Source organism: Malaclemys terrapin, chromosome 21 (genome assembly GCF_027887155.1).
Source record: "Malaclemys terrapin pileata isolate rMalTer1 chromosome 21, rMalTer1.hap1, whole genome shotgun sequence".
Classification (NCBI taxonomy): domain Eukaryota; kingdom Metazoa; phylum Chordata; order Testudines; family Emydidae; genus Malaclemys; species Malaclemys terrapin.
In genome coordinates this window covers 3,434,681-3,451,886 of record NC_071525.1, presented here as the reverse complement: position 1 = coordinate 3,451,886, position 17,206 = coordinate 3,434,681, and the positions used below count along the sequence as shown (strand labels likewise).

The 17,206-nt window shown below is 48.5% G+C and overlaps 1 protein-coding gene across 1 annotated transcript; it reads right to left on the bottom strand.

Moving 5' to 3' along the window:
• Positions 1-2,421: 2,421 nt before the first annotated feature.
• On the bottom strand, positions 2,422-16,557 carry ETV3 (ETS variant transcription factor 3). The gene is made up of 5 exons (XM_054010728.1): positions 16,451-16,557; positions 14,160-14,222; positions 12,856-13,093; positions 10,040-10,155; positions 2,422-7,290 (listed from the first exon to the last, which is right to left on the bottom strand). Exons 2-5 carry the CDS (start codon positions 14,203-14,205, stop codon positions 6,092-6,094), a joined length of 1,599 nt encoding a protein of 532 aa, XP_053866703.1. The 5' UTR covers positions 14,206-14,222; positions 16,451-16,557; the 3' UTR covers positions 2,422-6,091.
• Positions 16,558-17,206: the final 649 nt, after the last annotated feature.

The following is a 17,206-nucleotide window of genomic DNA, read 5'->3' as shown; positions in this document are numbered from 1 at the left end:
AAGCTACACCACAGCACGTAACTCATTGTATTCATGGCCGGAAATCTCACCAGGCAAAATTTCAGATAGTCAAATGAAACAGTTAAGAGTTTTCCTTAGAGAGAGTCCACAGCGCAGTTATAGGAATGAGGGGGAAATGCTTGACCATATTACTAGCACCTCAGTGATACAGCTCGTTAGGGCCAGGTGTCATCTGGAGGATACCCCACCTCTTAACATAAGAGCAGCCAAACAGCCAGACTGGGTCAGACCAAAGGTCCATCTAGCCCAGTATCCTGTCTTCTGACAGCGGCCAATGCCAGGTGCCCCAGAGGGAATGAACAGAACAGGTAATCGAGTGATCCATTACCTGTTGCTCATTCCCAGGTTCTGGCAAACAGAGGCTAGGGACACCATACCTGCCCATCCTGGTTAGTAGCCATTGGTGGACCTATCCTCCATGAACTTATCTAGTTCTTTTTTGAACTCTGTTGTAGTCTTGGCCTTCACAACATCCTCTGGCAAAGAGTTCCACAGGTTGACTGTGCGTTGTGTGAAGAAATACTTCCTTTTATTTGTTTTAAACCTGCTGCCTATTAATTTCATTTGGTGACCCCCACTTCCTGATTTACTTTCTGTACACCAGTCATGATTTTATAGACTTCTATCATATCCTCCCTTAGTCTCTTTTCTAAGCTGAAGAGTCCCGATCTTATAAATCTCTCATACAGAAGCCGTTCCACGCCCATAATCATTTTTGTTGCCCTTTTCTGAACCTTTTCCAATTCCAATATATCTTTTTTGAGATGGGGCGACCACATCTGCACGCAGTATTCAAGGTGTGGGCGTACTGTGGATTTATATAGAGGCAATATGATATTTTCTGTCTTATTATCTATCCCTTTCTTAATGACGCCCAACATTGTTTGCTTTTTTGTCTGCCGCTGCACATTGAGTGGATGTCCTCCATTATATGGGCTGCATGTCTAGTCCTTCAGTAGGTCTTTAACAGCTGCTTATCTCTCCCAACTCTATGTCGGTTAGTGTTATTCAGAGTGCAGGGTTAAAACAGCAAACAAAAAATACCCTGTATATGGGAAGGCTTGGACAAAGGTGCTAGAGATGGGCACAAGAACACAATGCACTTAAACCCAAGGATAATTACGACAAGACGATGGGAAGACTGCACTCAAGATGAATTCCTGCCATGCAGCCAACTGCCTCTCGCACCTCTTCAGCCTCGCTCAGAGAGAGCGAGCAGGTTAAAATAGGACATTGGCAACAAACTGCACAATTCCAAAATCAGAGGCGTTCCAGTACACGAATGGCGCCAAAACTTAACTCACCACACGCATCCCGAGAGAAGCCTCCACCTGTACAGTTTGGACAGTCGCCAGTCACTGGAAATTCAGGTTTGAGTTTGCTCGCCAGCTAGGAGAGAGGAGGGGAGCCGAAACACGCCACTGAGGTCACACACTTGAGTTCTCTGGAGAGGGGGGAAAATAGATACAGGGCAAACTCGTTCTGCTGGCGGACATGAGGCGCATCATCAATATGAACAGCCAGAACGCACTGTGCGTCTCCACGAAGCAATGTTCAGAATGACCTGGAAATAACATACAGCCTGCTGGTGTCGGCTGTGAGGAGCAGGCCGCAGTTTAGGGCAAACCAGAGGAACCGCAAGGAGCAGAGCACGAAGCTGCCGGATTACAAAGCTGCACGCGTACCAAGGAGAGAGTAGTCATGGTGACAGTCAGAAGAGGAGGCATATTCAAGGGTTTAAGGGAGCAATGACATGGCTACTGACAGTGCACTGTGGAGAAGGAAATACTGATCTCCATTAGCAGGAGGAGAAAGGAGGGGAGGGTTGTTAGAGAAATGCATGCGACAAGATTCTGTATGCAAGTGGCATTTAAGGAAGCCTGTAAAAATGGTCCTTGGCTAAGGCACAGGACTGGTAATCAGGACACCTGGGTATTACTCATGGCTCTGCCACACAACCACGGTCAATTCACACACACACACACACACACACACACACACACACACACACACACACCCTTGTGCCTCAGTTTCACCATCCCTAAAATGCAGATAGTCATACTGACCTTTTGTAAGAGAACTTTTCCTCTGCAAGTCTCAAAGTGCTATATAACAGCTAGGCATCAGAGTGCCGAGTTCGGTCTGGTGGTTAAATCAATCGACTGGGAAGACCTGGATTCAGTTTTCACTTCTGCTGGAGACTTCTTGTAAGACAACGGTTGAATCACTTAATCTATTTGCTTCCCAGCTTGTAAAATGTGGATGATTCTTCCCCATATCTCACCACGCATGTGAGCATCCATGCATTAGCGTGTCTGAGGCATGAAGATACTCTGCTAATGGGCACCAGAGAGACAGACAATCTGACAAAGCACAAATAAACTAAAAAAAACGTTGTTGACTTATTTAAAAGGTTTATTTAACTTTTTAATTTGAGGTAAAATACTTTTTTTTTCTTTCAACTTCCATAACAAAATACAGAGCTATCAGATACCCCTGGAAAAAAATCTGTATATTATACATATATTTCTATAACATTACATCATATATATATATAATATATATATGCAAACTTTGAAGACTTTATAGAAAGTGGGACAGCTAAAGGCACTGCACAATGGAGAATTTAAAGACTACTTTACATTTTTATGTACATATACACACACTTCATTCTGCTTTCAGTGGACAGCTGGCTCAAGCTAACAGAGTCAGATGTGTATGCATCCATATTAATCCCTGCTGAATCAACTCTAATGAAGTCAAAGAACATGCCTCACGAGAAGTGAATTTTTTTAAAAAAAACTTTCTATCAGTAAATACTTTTTCTCCTTAAAAACACACTAAAATTTAACAGGTTTTTTTTTTTTTTTAAACAATCTGATTAAAAATATTTCAAACCAAGAAATCCTTTTTAAAACCCACCAGGAACCATAAGAGGAAAACAAAAGAAAAAAGTTACTTTAAAAAATAAACACATAATTATAGAATAAATAAAAAAATAAGACAACCAAGCAATGGGTTTAACCTGTCTTGTAGGTGAAGACAGTGACCGCTTGTCACGAGGGTTTTAATGCTTCGAGAGGAGGCCATTCCTTTCTCTTCACCCACACAGTATTGTAGAGAGGTTAAGTTCCCTATGTGGAGCAGGGCAGTATTAGCCAAATACCACCCCTAGCTAGTATAGCCTTGCAAAACCCAACTCGCCCTTCCCTGGGGGATGTGAGGAATAATTTTCATTACTGAGCAGACTGACCCCCAGGGTTTGACAATTTTGCAACACGGAGGGGAGATGCTCGGCTAACATTCCCACCCTCATGCTTTGCCCTGACAACTCTCCCCCCCAAACCTCAGATTACAGCTGGTTGTCTCATTACAGTTCCTTTCCTACAGATTCTCTATGGCTAAACAAAGCGAAAATGGTTTAAAACATTAACATGCTCTTGATTAGTTAATACAGGTGGACGCTGAGATTTCAACCATTTAAACTTTAAAAGTTTAAATATTTGGCACATTGGAATATATATATATTTTATTTAAAATGTATTTATAAGCTTCCTCCTTTAAGCTGCTGCGAGGCAATGTTAAGTCTGGTCAGGAGGAACACCTTTGCAAAGAGGTGTCTTCCGGAGCCAGCTAGGGAACAGGGGAACGCTGCCTAATGGGCTTTGCCGCCCCCTTCTCCAAAGCTGAATACATCACCCCAACGCCGATGTACCCGGCGTTCACTGGTCCATTGTCCTGAGAACCTGAGTCCTTTATCCCTGAACTTGGAGATCCCAGTTTGCAGTGCAATGACAATCGACCCTCCCACCCCCAACCCAAACTGATTGCAAACTTTTAAAGCCAAATGACATTTTAAATGTAGCTTTACCTTTCATTTGGAAAAAGAAGTGCGAAACGGGTGATTTTATTCCCGCTCAAACGGGAGCAGCATCCCTTGATTCTGGCACTTGGGTATGACGGGGCTGAAGATATGCATTACTGATTCGAAAGGCCTCGAGTTTCTATTCCTGAGTTCATACTGACATCTGCTGGCCCGCTCTTCGGGAAAGGGATGTTCCGAAAGCCAGGGAGGCCTTTCCCTTTCCCCCCGTGCTCACTTCCAAATTTGGAGGTAAACCTCGATGCTGAAAAGGCAACCCTGTGGGGGAAGGATTACGGCCAAGAACTGGGAGCTAGGAAGTCCGTGGGTTCTAATGCAGCGTGCACAGATCAGGCAGCTGGGAAAGAAGTGGGAACTGCACCATGGCACAAATGCTGCAACTAAGCGGAGCTGCCCCCGTAAAGAGCTCAGAACCCCTTCCCCTGATTTACACACGTTTCTGCCAGTGCCTCTCAGGCAGTAGTTACCAAACAGAGCAGTTCGTCTAAGAATGCTCCTTGTACTTTGTACAGTATTCTGCTTAGGCAGGGTCTTACTGTCAGGTTTTCAACTCCAAGCTGAGCAGGCAAACTTCCCTCTTAACCATGTAGACCAGGTTTATATTTGCGTAATAGCGTATGCAAGTCATACTCTGCTCACACATACTGCCCCTGCCCCTCACAACAGTTGCTAAGCTCTCTATTAAAGTAGCTTGCCTGCTCAAAACTGTTTTCCTAGACGTGCATGAATAAACGACAACACTGTAGATGCGACTTTATCCCTGCCGAGATCAATCGTTCAAGTTCCTTTCAAGGAATCATTAGAAATTAGTCCCAATGCAACAGGAAAGAATCACATTCCTCGGTGTAATCCGAAGCCCAGGCCAATTAGTCTAATGAGAAACATAGCTATCCAGGGAACCAGCAGGTTTATCGCAAATAACGTGGCAAGATTTACAAAGCAAGTTCTGAGTAGCCGCCACCACCACCACGCACCAAACTACTGGCATGCTCTACAGCACCAGCTTGCCCTCTAAAATTCACCTCTCTTGCCCCCACTGGAACATTGTCTTCAATGCCCCCCTGCCCTGTTCCTGTCCCTCCACGCAATCCTTTATATCCACACCCATCGCAGTCCATCTAAACAACGTTTTCCTTCCAATGGTATTAAAAGTGAGACAGACCCCCCAATACCAAATGGAAACCCAACCTCGGTCAAGGTGATCCAGATGTTATACAAGTTTCTTCTGTCAACAGACCCTGACCACGTAAAGTGTATCTATGTACTTAAGGCATGACTCAAAGTGATAGGGGAACCAAACAATAAAGGGAGTAGATTTAACAAAGCTCTCATTCCTTTTCCATGAACTCACCACAATCAAATTAGAGGGTTAATCTTCCAATCACTTCCCCACCTCACCCAGACTATTAAAAAGAAGAAAAACCTAGGGTACATTTTAATGCATTCTATTAAAGGCATTAGGTTATTTTTCCCACTCCACTACTCCCTTCCCTGAAAGATTTGACAATTGCTCATGGCTTTTTCAATATTTCAAGAAGGCTGCAAGAACGACCATTGCGTCTTCAAGTCCTAATGAGAGCTGTTTGTCAGAAATACAGCTCGACTCAAAAACCACCGACTGCTGAGTTTTCAGCAGCTTCCTCCTCCTGATGCCAAGCTGTTTTGGTTTTTTGTGTTTGTCTTTCTGCAATCTCTGTTTCAATTTAAAGACAGTGCAACATTCCCGTCCGCCAAACCCGCTGAAAAGAGCGACAGCTCGTGATGCCGACCAAAACAAAACAAAACAAAAATCGCATCCCCGATTGAACTGTTTAGGAAATCTTTTTCCACGGCCGCACCCGACGCCATAAAAAGAAACTATAGTCAGATTCTTGCTTCTATAAATACTAGAGAATATAAAGTAGATTATGTCTGGAGTTCGTAAGCCTCACTGGAGACTGTGGCTTGGTCTTTCGGGAGTTTGCGTCAGGCCTCGACCTCACGCACAGAAGAGGTTAGCGCCTCCCTCTCCTAACCAGGACCAGCAGAGTCTCACCTCCGAGTCAACAAATTAAAAACAAAACAAAAACCCAAAGTCCTAGTCCCTAGAATTATCAAACCATTCTAGTCCCCCGCCCCCGCCGCAACATTGCTACATAAATACATGGATTCTAACACAAACGGACTGTAGCGCTTTCCAGTTAGTTCCTAGGTGTCCGAGGCAGACGTGGCTGTCACTGCCTTGGGCGGTGGGACGAGGCGCGAGGCACTCAGCACGCCGTTCCAGTGCAGCTTCCCGTTCTGGTGCTCCTCTGGGCCTTCAGCCTGCCGGTCACCATTCCAACGACGTTTCAGACGCAGTTTTGGTGGCATCAGGGCATCCTCTCTCTTTTCCTGCGCCCCAGTGTCTCCCACTGGCTCTCTGGATGGCTTCTCTCCACCTCCTTCCCCTTGCCCCTGGGATTCTTCAGTGGGGAAGTTTATCCGGGTAGGTGCGGGTGGTGCGGAGGGCCAGGACGGGGCAGCTGGCCTGGCAAATACAGCCCCTCTCTCTCCTTCCAGGCTGGTGTTTGGCATTACCATGCCAGGCCCTTCCTCCTCCTCCTCACTTCTGTCCTTCCCTTTGGCTGGTGGCTCTTCATTCTCAAGCTCCTTGTCCGCTATGGGCTCAACTTTAACCCTGGGCGAAGCAGGAGCGAGCTGTGGGGCAGTCGCCTCTTCAGTGCTTTCCAGTCTCTCTCTGTTCTTCCGTCCCACAGGTGGAGGCTGTAGCTTGATCGGGAACTGGGGCTGCTCTTCGGGATGCATCTGGCACTGTAGTGGTGGGACCATGAGCCCCGGATAGCGGGGGAAAGTCCGCGGGCTCAGGTGGTAGTTGAAGACCGAGCAGGCTTGTGAATGCAGGTAGTGTTTCATTTCCTCGGGGTTGAAAGAGAAGCAGCTGCTACCTGTGAAGGGGCTGAGACCTGGCGAGGGGCTGTAGGAGAAGAGGGTTGGAGTCAGAGACAAGGCAGGTGAGATTGGGACATTTAAGACCCCACCGCGTCCTGGAAGAGGGGACACGGCAAAAGGACTGTGAGGATCCGGGTAGATCCCAGGCCTCGTGAAGAGAGGCAGCATGACCTCCGGCTTGCGCTTCGGGTTATTGATGCTCCCCGGGCCCACGGCATTCCGAGAAGCCATGAGATCCACGCCACGCCGCCAGTCTGAGGAGACATCCTCCAACTCCGGCACGTCCGGCTTCCTGTCGCCGCTGTCGTTCAGAGGCTCCTGGCTGGCTGGCCCCAGGGATCCACCGGAGAACCGGCTGGGCTGGGCGTCCGCGGTGGGAGAGTGGCTGTCCAAGGGTGGGAAATGGAAGCGGGACGAGGCGGTGGGGACGGGTGGGGCACTCTGTGGGACGACACCTGTGCAAGGGAGAGAATGAGAAAGGAGGGTTAGGAACCCATGTGGCCAGGGAGGAAAGTAATCTACTAATAAATAATAATATTGAGCTATACCTATCTCATAGAACTGGAAGGGACCTCGAAAGGTCATTGAGTCCACTCTCCTGCCCTCACTAGCAGCACCAAGGACTGATTTTGCCCCAGATCGCTAAGTGGCCCCCTCAAGGATTGAACTCACAACCGTGGGTTTAGCAGGCCAATGCTCAAACCACTGAGTTCCACGACGGAACTTCAAAACCCACCCGTTTGTGCTTTTCCAGAATGGAAGAGATTTGGTCTCAGACGATTTCCCCAGTAATATTGCTACTCAAACAGGTTCCTTTTGCCCACCATTTCAGACAACTCCCATCTGAAGGCTTGAGAAGACCCTTGTGCTTAATATTTGCTATTGCTAACAGAAGTCTGATTAAAGCAGTTTTGTGCCTGCTCTCACCTCAGACACAAAGAGACCCAAGTACCTCTACCCGGTAAAGTGCACACAACAGAAAGGAGAGAGGGGGAAATCTGATTCCAGTGCCCCAAACAGGTTTAATATCCCAACCCCCACCCCCAGCCAGGAGGAAAGAAAACAGGTTGTAATTAGACAGATGCATTCCAATTCTCCAAACTATTTTTTTTTTTAAATGCATGCCCCAGGGACAGGAGGGAGTGGCGGCAAACAGGAGCAGTAGTGAGCAATGTTGGGGTGGAACTGCTCAGACTTGTTGCTGTCGTAATTATAGATCTGCAGTGCAGCTCCACGCTACATTTTATATCCCTCATGCTTGGGTTCAGGGCACCTGGAAAATACATTTCTTCCCTACATGCGACACTTCTCACATGGGGGAAGCACCTCTACTTCATTGGCGATTTCTACTCCTCCATTGGCTCCTACCCCAGGGTGGATGTTTTCTTAAAGGACAGGCTCTTTGAAACCACAGTTCTGGACTTTCATAGTTGAGGCTGCCAAATGAGGAGTTAGACGCACAGTGGCTGCACTGCCAGGATCTAGCTAGGTATTTATGAAAGTGCCCCAGTCATCATGGTAGCTAAGCACAAAGTACGACAGTAAGGATAACAAACATCTCTCTCTCAGACTATCATCCCCCGCTTTGAATAGCAGCCACCACTCATTCTTCACAAACACTATCCCCTTTTCTTTGTTAGGCTGATCTTCAGCCATTCGTCAGGCCGGCATGGCGCTCTGAACGTGGCCAGGCGAGGGTCCCTTCTGATCCAACTTCTTGCAGCATTGAGTTCTGCAGTTTAGGCCCCAAACGTAATGGCTCCCAGAAGCGTCCCACTGATCATGTTCAACATGATCCCGCCGATGAGCGGCGGGGGAGGGGGGCTGTTTAGGTATGCAGGCGCCATTCTACACCCACCAATGGCACTCTCATCCTTCAACATTAGAAGGCATTCTTTCCTGGGGTCGTGCGCTCCCTACGATTCCAGGGTTAGCCCTCAATCATATGAGGATCTTAGATTCCACGGCAAAACCCACCAGAATGGAACTCAAGATGGATGGACCCTCTTACATAATTGCCGCATTAATGCTGGCATTAGCCCAAACCCTGGTGTGGAACTTATACTCAGGAATTATTGACTCAAAGACAAGAGACTCAATGCCCCAAACATCCCAATGGCCAAAACTGAAGCTTCCTGTCTAAGCACCTTGCGGCTGCCCTGTTAAACCATTGTGGATTTGGGTCACCACAAGAGTTCAGGAACTCCCGTGACTCACAAGTCAGTCAAAACCTACCACTGGAAGCTGCTCTGATGTGCACTTGATAGTAAATTCTCCTGAAAGCCAGAGCAATTTAGCCAAGAATTGTTCTGCTTGACACAAAAGGGGCAGGAACAAAGCAATCAAGGACCGCTGTCAGCACAAGAGCTGGTTTAACTGCTCTTCAGGAGAGCAGAGAGTTCTTTATCGCTGTCTTTAGGCTGTGAACATTTTGATAACATTTACATGCAGCCAGTCCCGGAGACCTCTGGACATCGTAACAGGAAAGGTCACATTTATACGGCACCATAAACGTACAGGGTGCTTTGCAAGCACGTACGACAAGGTCCCTGCAATACAACTGAAACCTTCTATTATCAGAAGGACAAGACACTCCAATAAAACGGCGAGCGAAGCAAATCCCCAACATCCAATAAAGACAACCAACCAAGGTTACATAGAAAGCCAATATGCCTCGAGCTTGCCTTAAAGGAGGGGTCCCAAACGCGGTGCCCGAGGGTGCCATGGGGCCCGCCACGGTGTCTAAGTGCACCCGCGTACTGGCCGGTGGATGAGCATCCGCTGAAATGCCGCCGGCAAGCAGCATCATCCAGAGGCAACGCCTACTGACACTGCTGCTTGTCGGCGGCATTTCGGCGGATGCTCGTCCGCCGCCACGGTCCTCCGTGGCTTGTCGTCTGGCATGCGCCAGATGAAAAAGGTTGGGGACCACTGCCTTAAAGGCCGCCACAGGAGGGCAAACGGAGGGGAAGTGCACTCCAGTTTAAGTATCATCATAGTACTGACATTCCCACCATATTAGCACTGATTGCTTGGAAGCCTGGACAAATGAGAGATTGCGGAAGGAATCCGGGCAGATCGCTGGGTGGGATTTTAGCTGCCTCCCTGCACTACAGGCATGTCACAGCATAAGCTCAGCATTCCATATGCTGCCAATCAACGCACATCGATTAGGGTTTGACAGGAACCCCGTTTCCAGCTTACCATTGGGCCGTATGTTAATAAATGGATAGTTGGGCATCACCAGCTTGTTGAAGTTGAACTTGTAGGTAAACCTTTTGCCTTTTGTCTTGTGAAGAATCCTCTTGTTATAATAATATCTGTCAAAACAAATGAACACACTATCAAGAGCTCTGCCAGTCAGATGCAATACAGTTAAATGTCTATTGCTTAAGCCACTCTAAGTAGAAAGAAGGCAAACCTATGTCCAAGTTTCAACGGTCTACAAAGAAATAAAGCTACTCAGAGAAGAAGAATAAAATTAAGCACATGAAAATTGAGGCTGTCGTCAGGAAAAGTTTCCAAAGAAGAATAATTCCTAGCTCGTCTATAGCTCTTTTCAGCCATTGGTCTCAAAGCACTTTGTGAAGGTTAGTATCATTATCCACTTTTTACAGATGAGGAAACAGACAAAGTGACTTGCCCAAGGTCACCCAGCAGGCCAGTGGCAGAGCTGGGAATAAAACCGTAGATCCCACTGCAGTGCTCTCTCAACTAGGCCTCCCAAATGGTGAGATCAGTGACACTGCCTCCCAACACAGGGCTTCCTAGACTGTGGCTCCCAGAGGACTTGCTGGCAGCCCAGAGAGCTGGCCGGGCACATGGTACTGGCTCGTCATTTCCAACTGCTAAATTCCATTAAAGATAGCGAAGTACGTGGACCATGGTCCGGGGTATGGGGCAATGGATGGGCATTCAGGAGACCTGGATTCTGTCCCAAGCTCGACCACTGAATTGCCTGTGAGCTCGGGCGAGTGATTTCCCCTCCGTGGTCTGCTTGACCCATCATTGTAGCAGGAACAGTAATACGCATCCTCCTTTGATCACTGCTGCAAGTGAAGAGGAACTACTAATAGGCAGAGCCGCTACTCAGCTATCCAAGTGCTGCACGTCTGCGAGGAAATCAGCACCTCCCCCCGGCCATCAACTCCAATGGGAACCATACCTGCTTGCACCAGGGTTAACCATGGCCCTCGGGCTCCCAGTGGCCATGTCTACACTATGAGCTTGGGGTGAGATCCCAGCGTGCGCAGGCATGCTCTAGCTCACATCAAGGTAGCACACTAAAAATCGTAGCGTAGCCACGGTAGCGGCGAGCGACGGCATGGGTTAGCCGTCAAGTTCGCACCTGCGGGGTTAAGTGGGTTTGCACTCAGAACGGCTGCCTGGGCGACCACGGCTACACGACTGTTTTTAGAGCTAGTGCATGGCAACGCAAGCAGGAAATCACAACCCTAGCTCATAGTGTAGACCTAACCAGTACACCGAAATACTACACACGATTCACCCCCACACCCCTTGTTATTTAAAAATCTTGGTTGTCAGCACTTTGTGTTTGCACAGATGGCAAGAAATCAAGCAGCTGGAGTACAGGGAGGGGGTGGGAAGACAAAGGTTTCCTACTTGAGGTGGCTGTTTGTGCCAGCCCTGCTGATTAATCTCACTCCAGTGGAGTTCTAAGTGCGATCGAGGAACCATGGCTGGATCAGGCAGGTGGAGTTTTTTCCACTCCCATACATCAATTGCAGTGTTGGTGTTATTCAATTTATTGTTTCCTTCCTGTTCCATTATGTGTCTGTTTTGTTTGCTTCCTTGTTTATCTTTGCCTGCCCTGCCCAGGAGGGATCAGAGGGCACATGACAGCGAGGCCCATATTATTAGCGAGGTTGGTAACACCACAACGTCTCAGAACGGAGTGCAGTGTTATTTTTATAATGACAGATCTGACCAGGCTACATCTCCCCAGCCAACAGGACTGTGCCCATTTTGAGCTAACTCCTGCTTGAGTTACTTCAAACTACAGAGCAGAGATTGAAAAGCTCTTGAAGGGGGTAAATAAAACTGGTTTGCATTCTGGTGAAGGTTACACAGAGGGAAAGCTTTCAAGAGCTAGGATTGAAGTTGGCAAGGAGAAAAGGTAACAGAACTTTACTAATAGATTCAGAAGTGCATAGTAAAAACTGATCACCACCACTAAACCAAATGACACGATTGGCCATATACTACCCTCTGTCTGGTGCACACTCCTCTGTCAGCAGATTAGAGCTGATTTTACTGCTGCAGCAGGTGCAGAAGAACACTGAGGGGGGCCAATGATGATTATTTATTATTTGTATTATTGTGGCACCTAGGGGGTCAGAGTCATAGACCAGGATCCCACTGCGCTGTGACTTATGTTTATAGATACAACCGCCAGGATAAAGATAAGGGAAATACGATTGTTGTAAAACAACTGATTGTGGGATCAAGAAGGAACCTTAATCCCATGTCTTCACCCTCTAATTCTGTACAAGTAGGAACTGGTCTTAAACAAGGGAGTTGCTTTCTCAGAAATCGTATCACTGACGGAATAATGGAAGAAGCCAATGTTTTTCCCTGCAACACCTCTATTACTCAAGCAGGCGTCAGAACCGGAGGAAGAAGAGAGACAGGAAAGCTCCCGAGAAGTAAATAATCCTGATTACAATGATCTTCAAGTTATAAATGCAAATTTATGACATTATACCCCACAGTCGGGTAGAGGAAAAATATTCTGTTATGTCACAACCCTGTGGCAACCATGTGGCCATTTCCTCCCCATGTCTGTCTAACCTTTTCCAAATACAACTGTATCAACCAACCAGATGGTCCCATAATTTTCCAAAATTTAGGGGCAATTGCACTGGGTGTGTGTGTGTCTGAATTTCCATAATCAACTTTGTACATGAATCAGCCACATCTTCCAGCTATCCTTCCCTGTCAACCCCATTCTGACTATTTCACCCTCGTCAACCATTGTTTTCAAGCATCCTTCCATTCACCTGAGGGCCCGGCTCAGCTTGTCGTAGTTCATTTGCGGTTTGCATTTCCTCCTGCCCCACAGACGCGCCACCTCGTCGGGGTCCTTGATCACAAACTCCCCATACTCGCCCTGCTGCCAGGCGATGACATGGCGGAACTCCTCCTTCTGCAGCAGCTCCAGGATGAAGTGCCAGAGCTGGATCTGACGGGAGCCGGGGCTCGATTCAGTTTTGTATGCCCACTCTGGGAAGTGATAGCCTTGAAGAGAACCCAAAGCAGCAGAGTGAAATAATTAAAAGCCATTAAACCAAAAGAATACATAGCAAACTGGAGCTAGGAACAGAGCTCAGCAACTGTAAGGTTCTGCTTTTCACTGTGTCTAGCAGAATGGGGCTGTGATTTTGCTTACGGTCTCTACACGCTACTATAGTATAAATAATAGGACTAGAACTCAAAGGTCCTGTCCAGCAGTTCTTGCTGTAACAATGCAATACTGCCTTCCTAGAGAAGAAAATGTGAAAAATCAACATTGTGAAACCAAACAGAAGCAAGACCTAAAGATAAAAAAAAGACACGAGAAGAACAAGAAGGAATGAAAAGGGAGCTTTACACTCCAGACATCTTGGCCACATTTTTGAACTTGGGTGTCTAAAATCAGGCACCTAAATCCATATTTAGGCATCTGAACAAGAGGCCTGATTTTTAGAGGTTTTGAGCACCCACAATTTTCATCGAATCCAGTCACCTGCCCAGCCTCTAAGAGAAAACCTTAGTCTACACGGCTTTCAGCCACACTGACAGGTGCTTATGAATGACTGTCAAGTTTAGCTGTGCCAGAACAGTTTTCCACCATAACTATTGGTGCAGGGTTCCCCAGATCATTGTGGACAGGGTGGTTTGGGGTTTTTCTGAGAACTGTGCTAAGTCAAACTGTCTTACGGATGGATGAGATCTGTGTTACCTCTATATCAGACAGTAATTGGGTATGAAAATACTTATAAGGCATAGTGGGGCATGAACCAAGGTCAGAGATCACAAACCCTGCATGCAAAACATCCATAGGAAAATGTATTCAAGTCTTAACCCAGTAACTGCTCTGCGTGATTCTAAATCCAAAACTCACAGGACATCAGACCTCACCTGTACCGTAATTCCAGAGCTTTTTGATATTAACGTTGATGGCCTGATTCCCATCCACACACGGCTCTGACAAAGGGGCCTTTACAATGTCAGAACCACGTAAAGAGTTCTCAGTGTAAATGAAAATCAGGCTTTTAAGAGTTCTCACTGTGCAGAGTCTCACATTATATACACACTTCCTTACCTCCTGCTCCTTCTGGCTTATCCACAATGCTGCAGCCTGCTTTCATTTTCTCCCTCCTGCTGACTGTGAAATAAAAGGAAATAAGCAACAACTATATCAATATGCAATTACCCCCCACAGGACTTTGAATCTTGTTCCTTCCTGTATAAAGCTCCTTTAGACAAAGTAGCCACCCCCAACCGATAATACTCCCAACTCCAAGAGATGGTACCCAGGGTTTCATTGCTATTAGCAGCCGTAATTACTAGCACCCGACTTAAAACCACACCATGTAAACCCAGCATTTAATATCTGCTTCCCTCCTGACCTGCCACTGAAATGTAAAAATGAAACACTACAGCAAGACGGGACCAGGAGACAGACAAAACAAGCCAAACAGTTTGTCTTCTGTTACTAGACAGGCCTGAGTGCCAAAACACACAAGCTGCTGAGCTCACCCAGATGTACCAGCAAGAGGGAAAAAATATCCAAACATCTGAATTCCGCTCAAGAATGCACATCTGATTTTAATTTCTTTAGGTCAATTAACCCTGTGTTAAGAACTACCTGCATGTGCTTTGCCTGATCACACAGAGCCTAGCCAAGATGTAGGCATTTCATGTTCCCAAGAATATTCTGAGGTACAGGACGTAAATACACAAGATCCTACTACCCATGGCATTATTCAAGCAAAGAAACATCAAAAAGCACTGCAACTGTCTGGTGGGGGGAAGGGAAGGAATGTGCATCTCTATGCAAGTTGGAAGATAAGTGGGGGCCAGAACTAGCCCTAGATGTGTCTACACAGTCCCTTGTGAACAGTATCCACCATCAAGACTGTGGAAACTAAATCCAGTTTAAACCTTGTTTCAGCCCTTCTTAGGGATGACTGATCATTTGGTTAAAGATTTATACTTCCTCAATGAAGTTTCCTGTTAAGATCTATGTTTAGAAACGGTAAAGCTAAGGAAAGTAGGGGAATTGGAGGTAGGTGAGAATACAGTGTTGCCCTCTAGAACAGGGAGAATCAGTCGGTTTCTTTCTTCTACAATAAGTTAAAAAAAAAACCACAGTTCCCTATAGTCTACATTTCCAGCAGGTAAATAATGATTGGAATTGGCAGGGTTACAGAATTCATCAGTATTTAATTTATGCACATAACCCTGTCTGCTGGGGGTTATTATGGGTGCAACGCCATTTTGGGAGGAGGTATCCTATAGCCTAATATTGGAACAACCATGTTCAATTTCTATGGAACCTTCCTTTGGGGACCTCGAAACATTTATATTAATGCACCCAAACCTCCGCACTGCCACCGTGGGTGGAGCAGGACAATTTAAAGTAGGTTTTCCTCTCCCCCCCACCCCAGTGTTTAAACACTCCAGTTATAGGGAGTCAGTCATTAATGAGAGAAAACCAAGAGCCCTAACAAACCAGGATTAGAGCAGGCAATTTCTCCTAACAGAGCAGAAGCTGATAAGGGCCGATCAATGGATTAACCAGCCCAGCCCTAACAATACCCCCGCAAGACCCCAGCACCCTTCTCCTAATACTCACCACACCCATCTCCCCAGGCAAGCTCCTTTGATGGGCCCACACCTTCCTTCTCCCCCATGCCCTAGGAATTTCCTGCGCCCTTCTAGTGAGTGGCTTGTCAAACCGCCCCACAGCGAACCGCCCCCAAATACCCCCGGCCAACTCCTTAGGGGCCCGCTTGGGAACTGACCCGGTCCCGCAGCCCCCAAATAACCCCATCCCCACCCAGAAACACAACCCCCCTTGGACACCACAGACTTTCACCGCCCCCACTGCTCCCTTCTCCAGCCTCCCCCCCCCCAGAGAGCACCCCCATCCTTGCTTATATATCCCCCCTCCCCCAGCCCCCCCCCATGAGCCCCAGAAATTCTCCCCCATTGAGCCTCGGCCCCCTAATATCTCCAGAGACTCCCCCCCCCCCCCAGGCTCCCCCATTAGTCCCAGGGATCCCTCCCCTAAGGTCCACGTCTATTCCCCCTTCTCCGTGGAGCCCCCCCCCCGTCAACCCCAACCCCCATTGACCCTCAGCCCCTGATTCCCCGCCCCCGGCCCCCCGTAAATACGGTACCGCCCCCGGCCCCCCGTAAATACGGTACCGCCCCCGGCCCCCCGTAAATACGGTACCGCCCCCGGCCCCCCGTAAATACGGTACCCCCCCCGGCTAGGCCCGACGGGCGGCTGAGGCGGCGGCCCAGGCTGGGGGCGGGAGGCGGCGGCGGCGGCTCCGCGGCCGCCCGGGGGTCGGGGGAAGGGCGCCCCGCCCGCGCCGGCCTCACCTCAGTCCCCGGGCGGCGGCTCTGGGCGGCGGAGTCTGCGCCCGTCCGAGTGTCTGGCTCGCTCGCTCCTTCGCCCGCTGCCTCCCCCTCGCCACCCAGCCCAGCAGCCACCGGAACCGGAACCAGCGCCACCCACCCACTTCCGGGACTGGGCGCCCACACGCGCTTCCGCCCCGCAGTGGCGTCACCGCGCACGCACCGGGCGTCACCTCCCCCGCCGTGCACGCACACACACACACAACCCCCGTCCACCTACCCCTCCAACGAGTGCCCGGAGGGGACAAACTACCCCAGAGAGCGAAGTGGGAGTAGAATGGGAGGGGGAGGAGAGGGGGAGATAAGGGGGAGGGAAGGATAAGAGGGAGGGGAATATACAGAGGGGAGGGGGGAGATAAGGGGAGGGGGAATGGAGGAGGGTTAGAGGGGGATGGAAAGAGGAGGGAGAATAAAGGAGGGAGGGGAAATATACAGAGGAGAGGGGGAGATAAGGGGAGGGAGAATGGAGGAGGGTTAGAGGGGGAGGGGGACATCAGGGGGAATAGAGGGGGAGATGCGGAGGGGAGGGGGAATATAGAGGAGGGATGGGGGAGATAAGGGGAATAAAATGGGAGGGGGAGATAAGGTAGGGGGTGGAAAGGGGAGGGGAATATACAGAGGGGAGGGGAGAGATAAGGGGAGGGGGCATGGAGGAGGGTTAGAGGGGGAGATAAGGGGAAATTGAGGGGGGAGATAAGGCAGGGGGATGGAAAGAGGAGG

Excerpts from the sequence above, each read along its gene's own strand:
- ETV3 (XM_054010728.1), bottom strand. The coding sequence starts at position 14,205 with ATGAAAGCAGGCTGCAGCATTGTGGATAAGCCAGAAGGAGCAGGAG. Across the intron at positions 13,094-14,159 it reads TAAGCCAGAAGGAGCAGGAG|GCTATCACTTCCCAGAGTGG; the intron begins GTAAGGAAGTGT and ends GTTCTCTTCAAG. Across the intron at positions 10,156-12,855 it reads AAGCTGAGCCGGGCCCTCAG|ATATTATTATAACAAGAGGA; the intron begins GTGAATGGAAGG and ends TTGTTTTGACAG.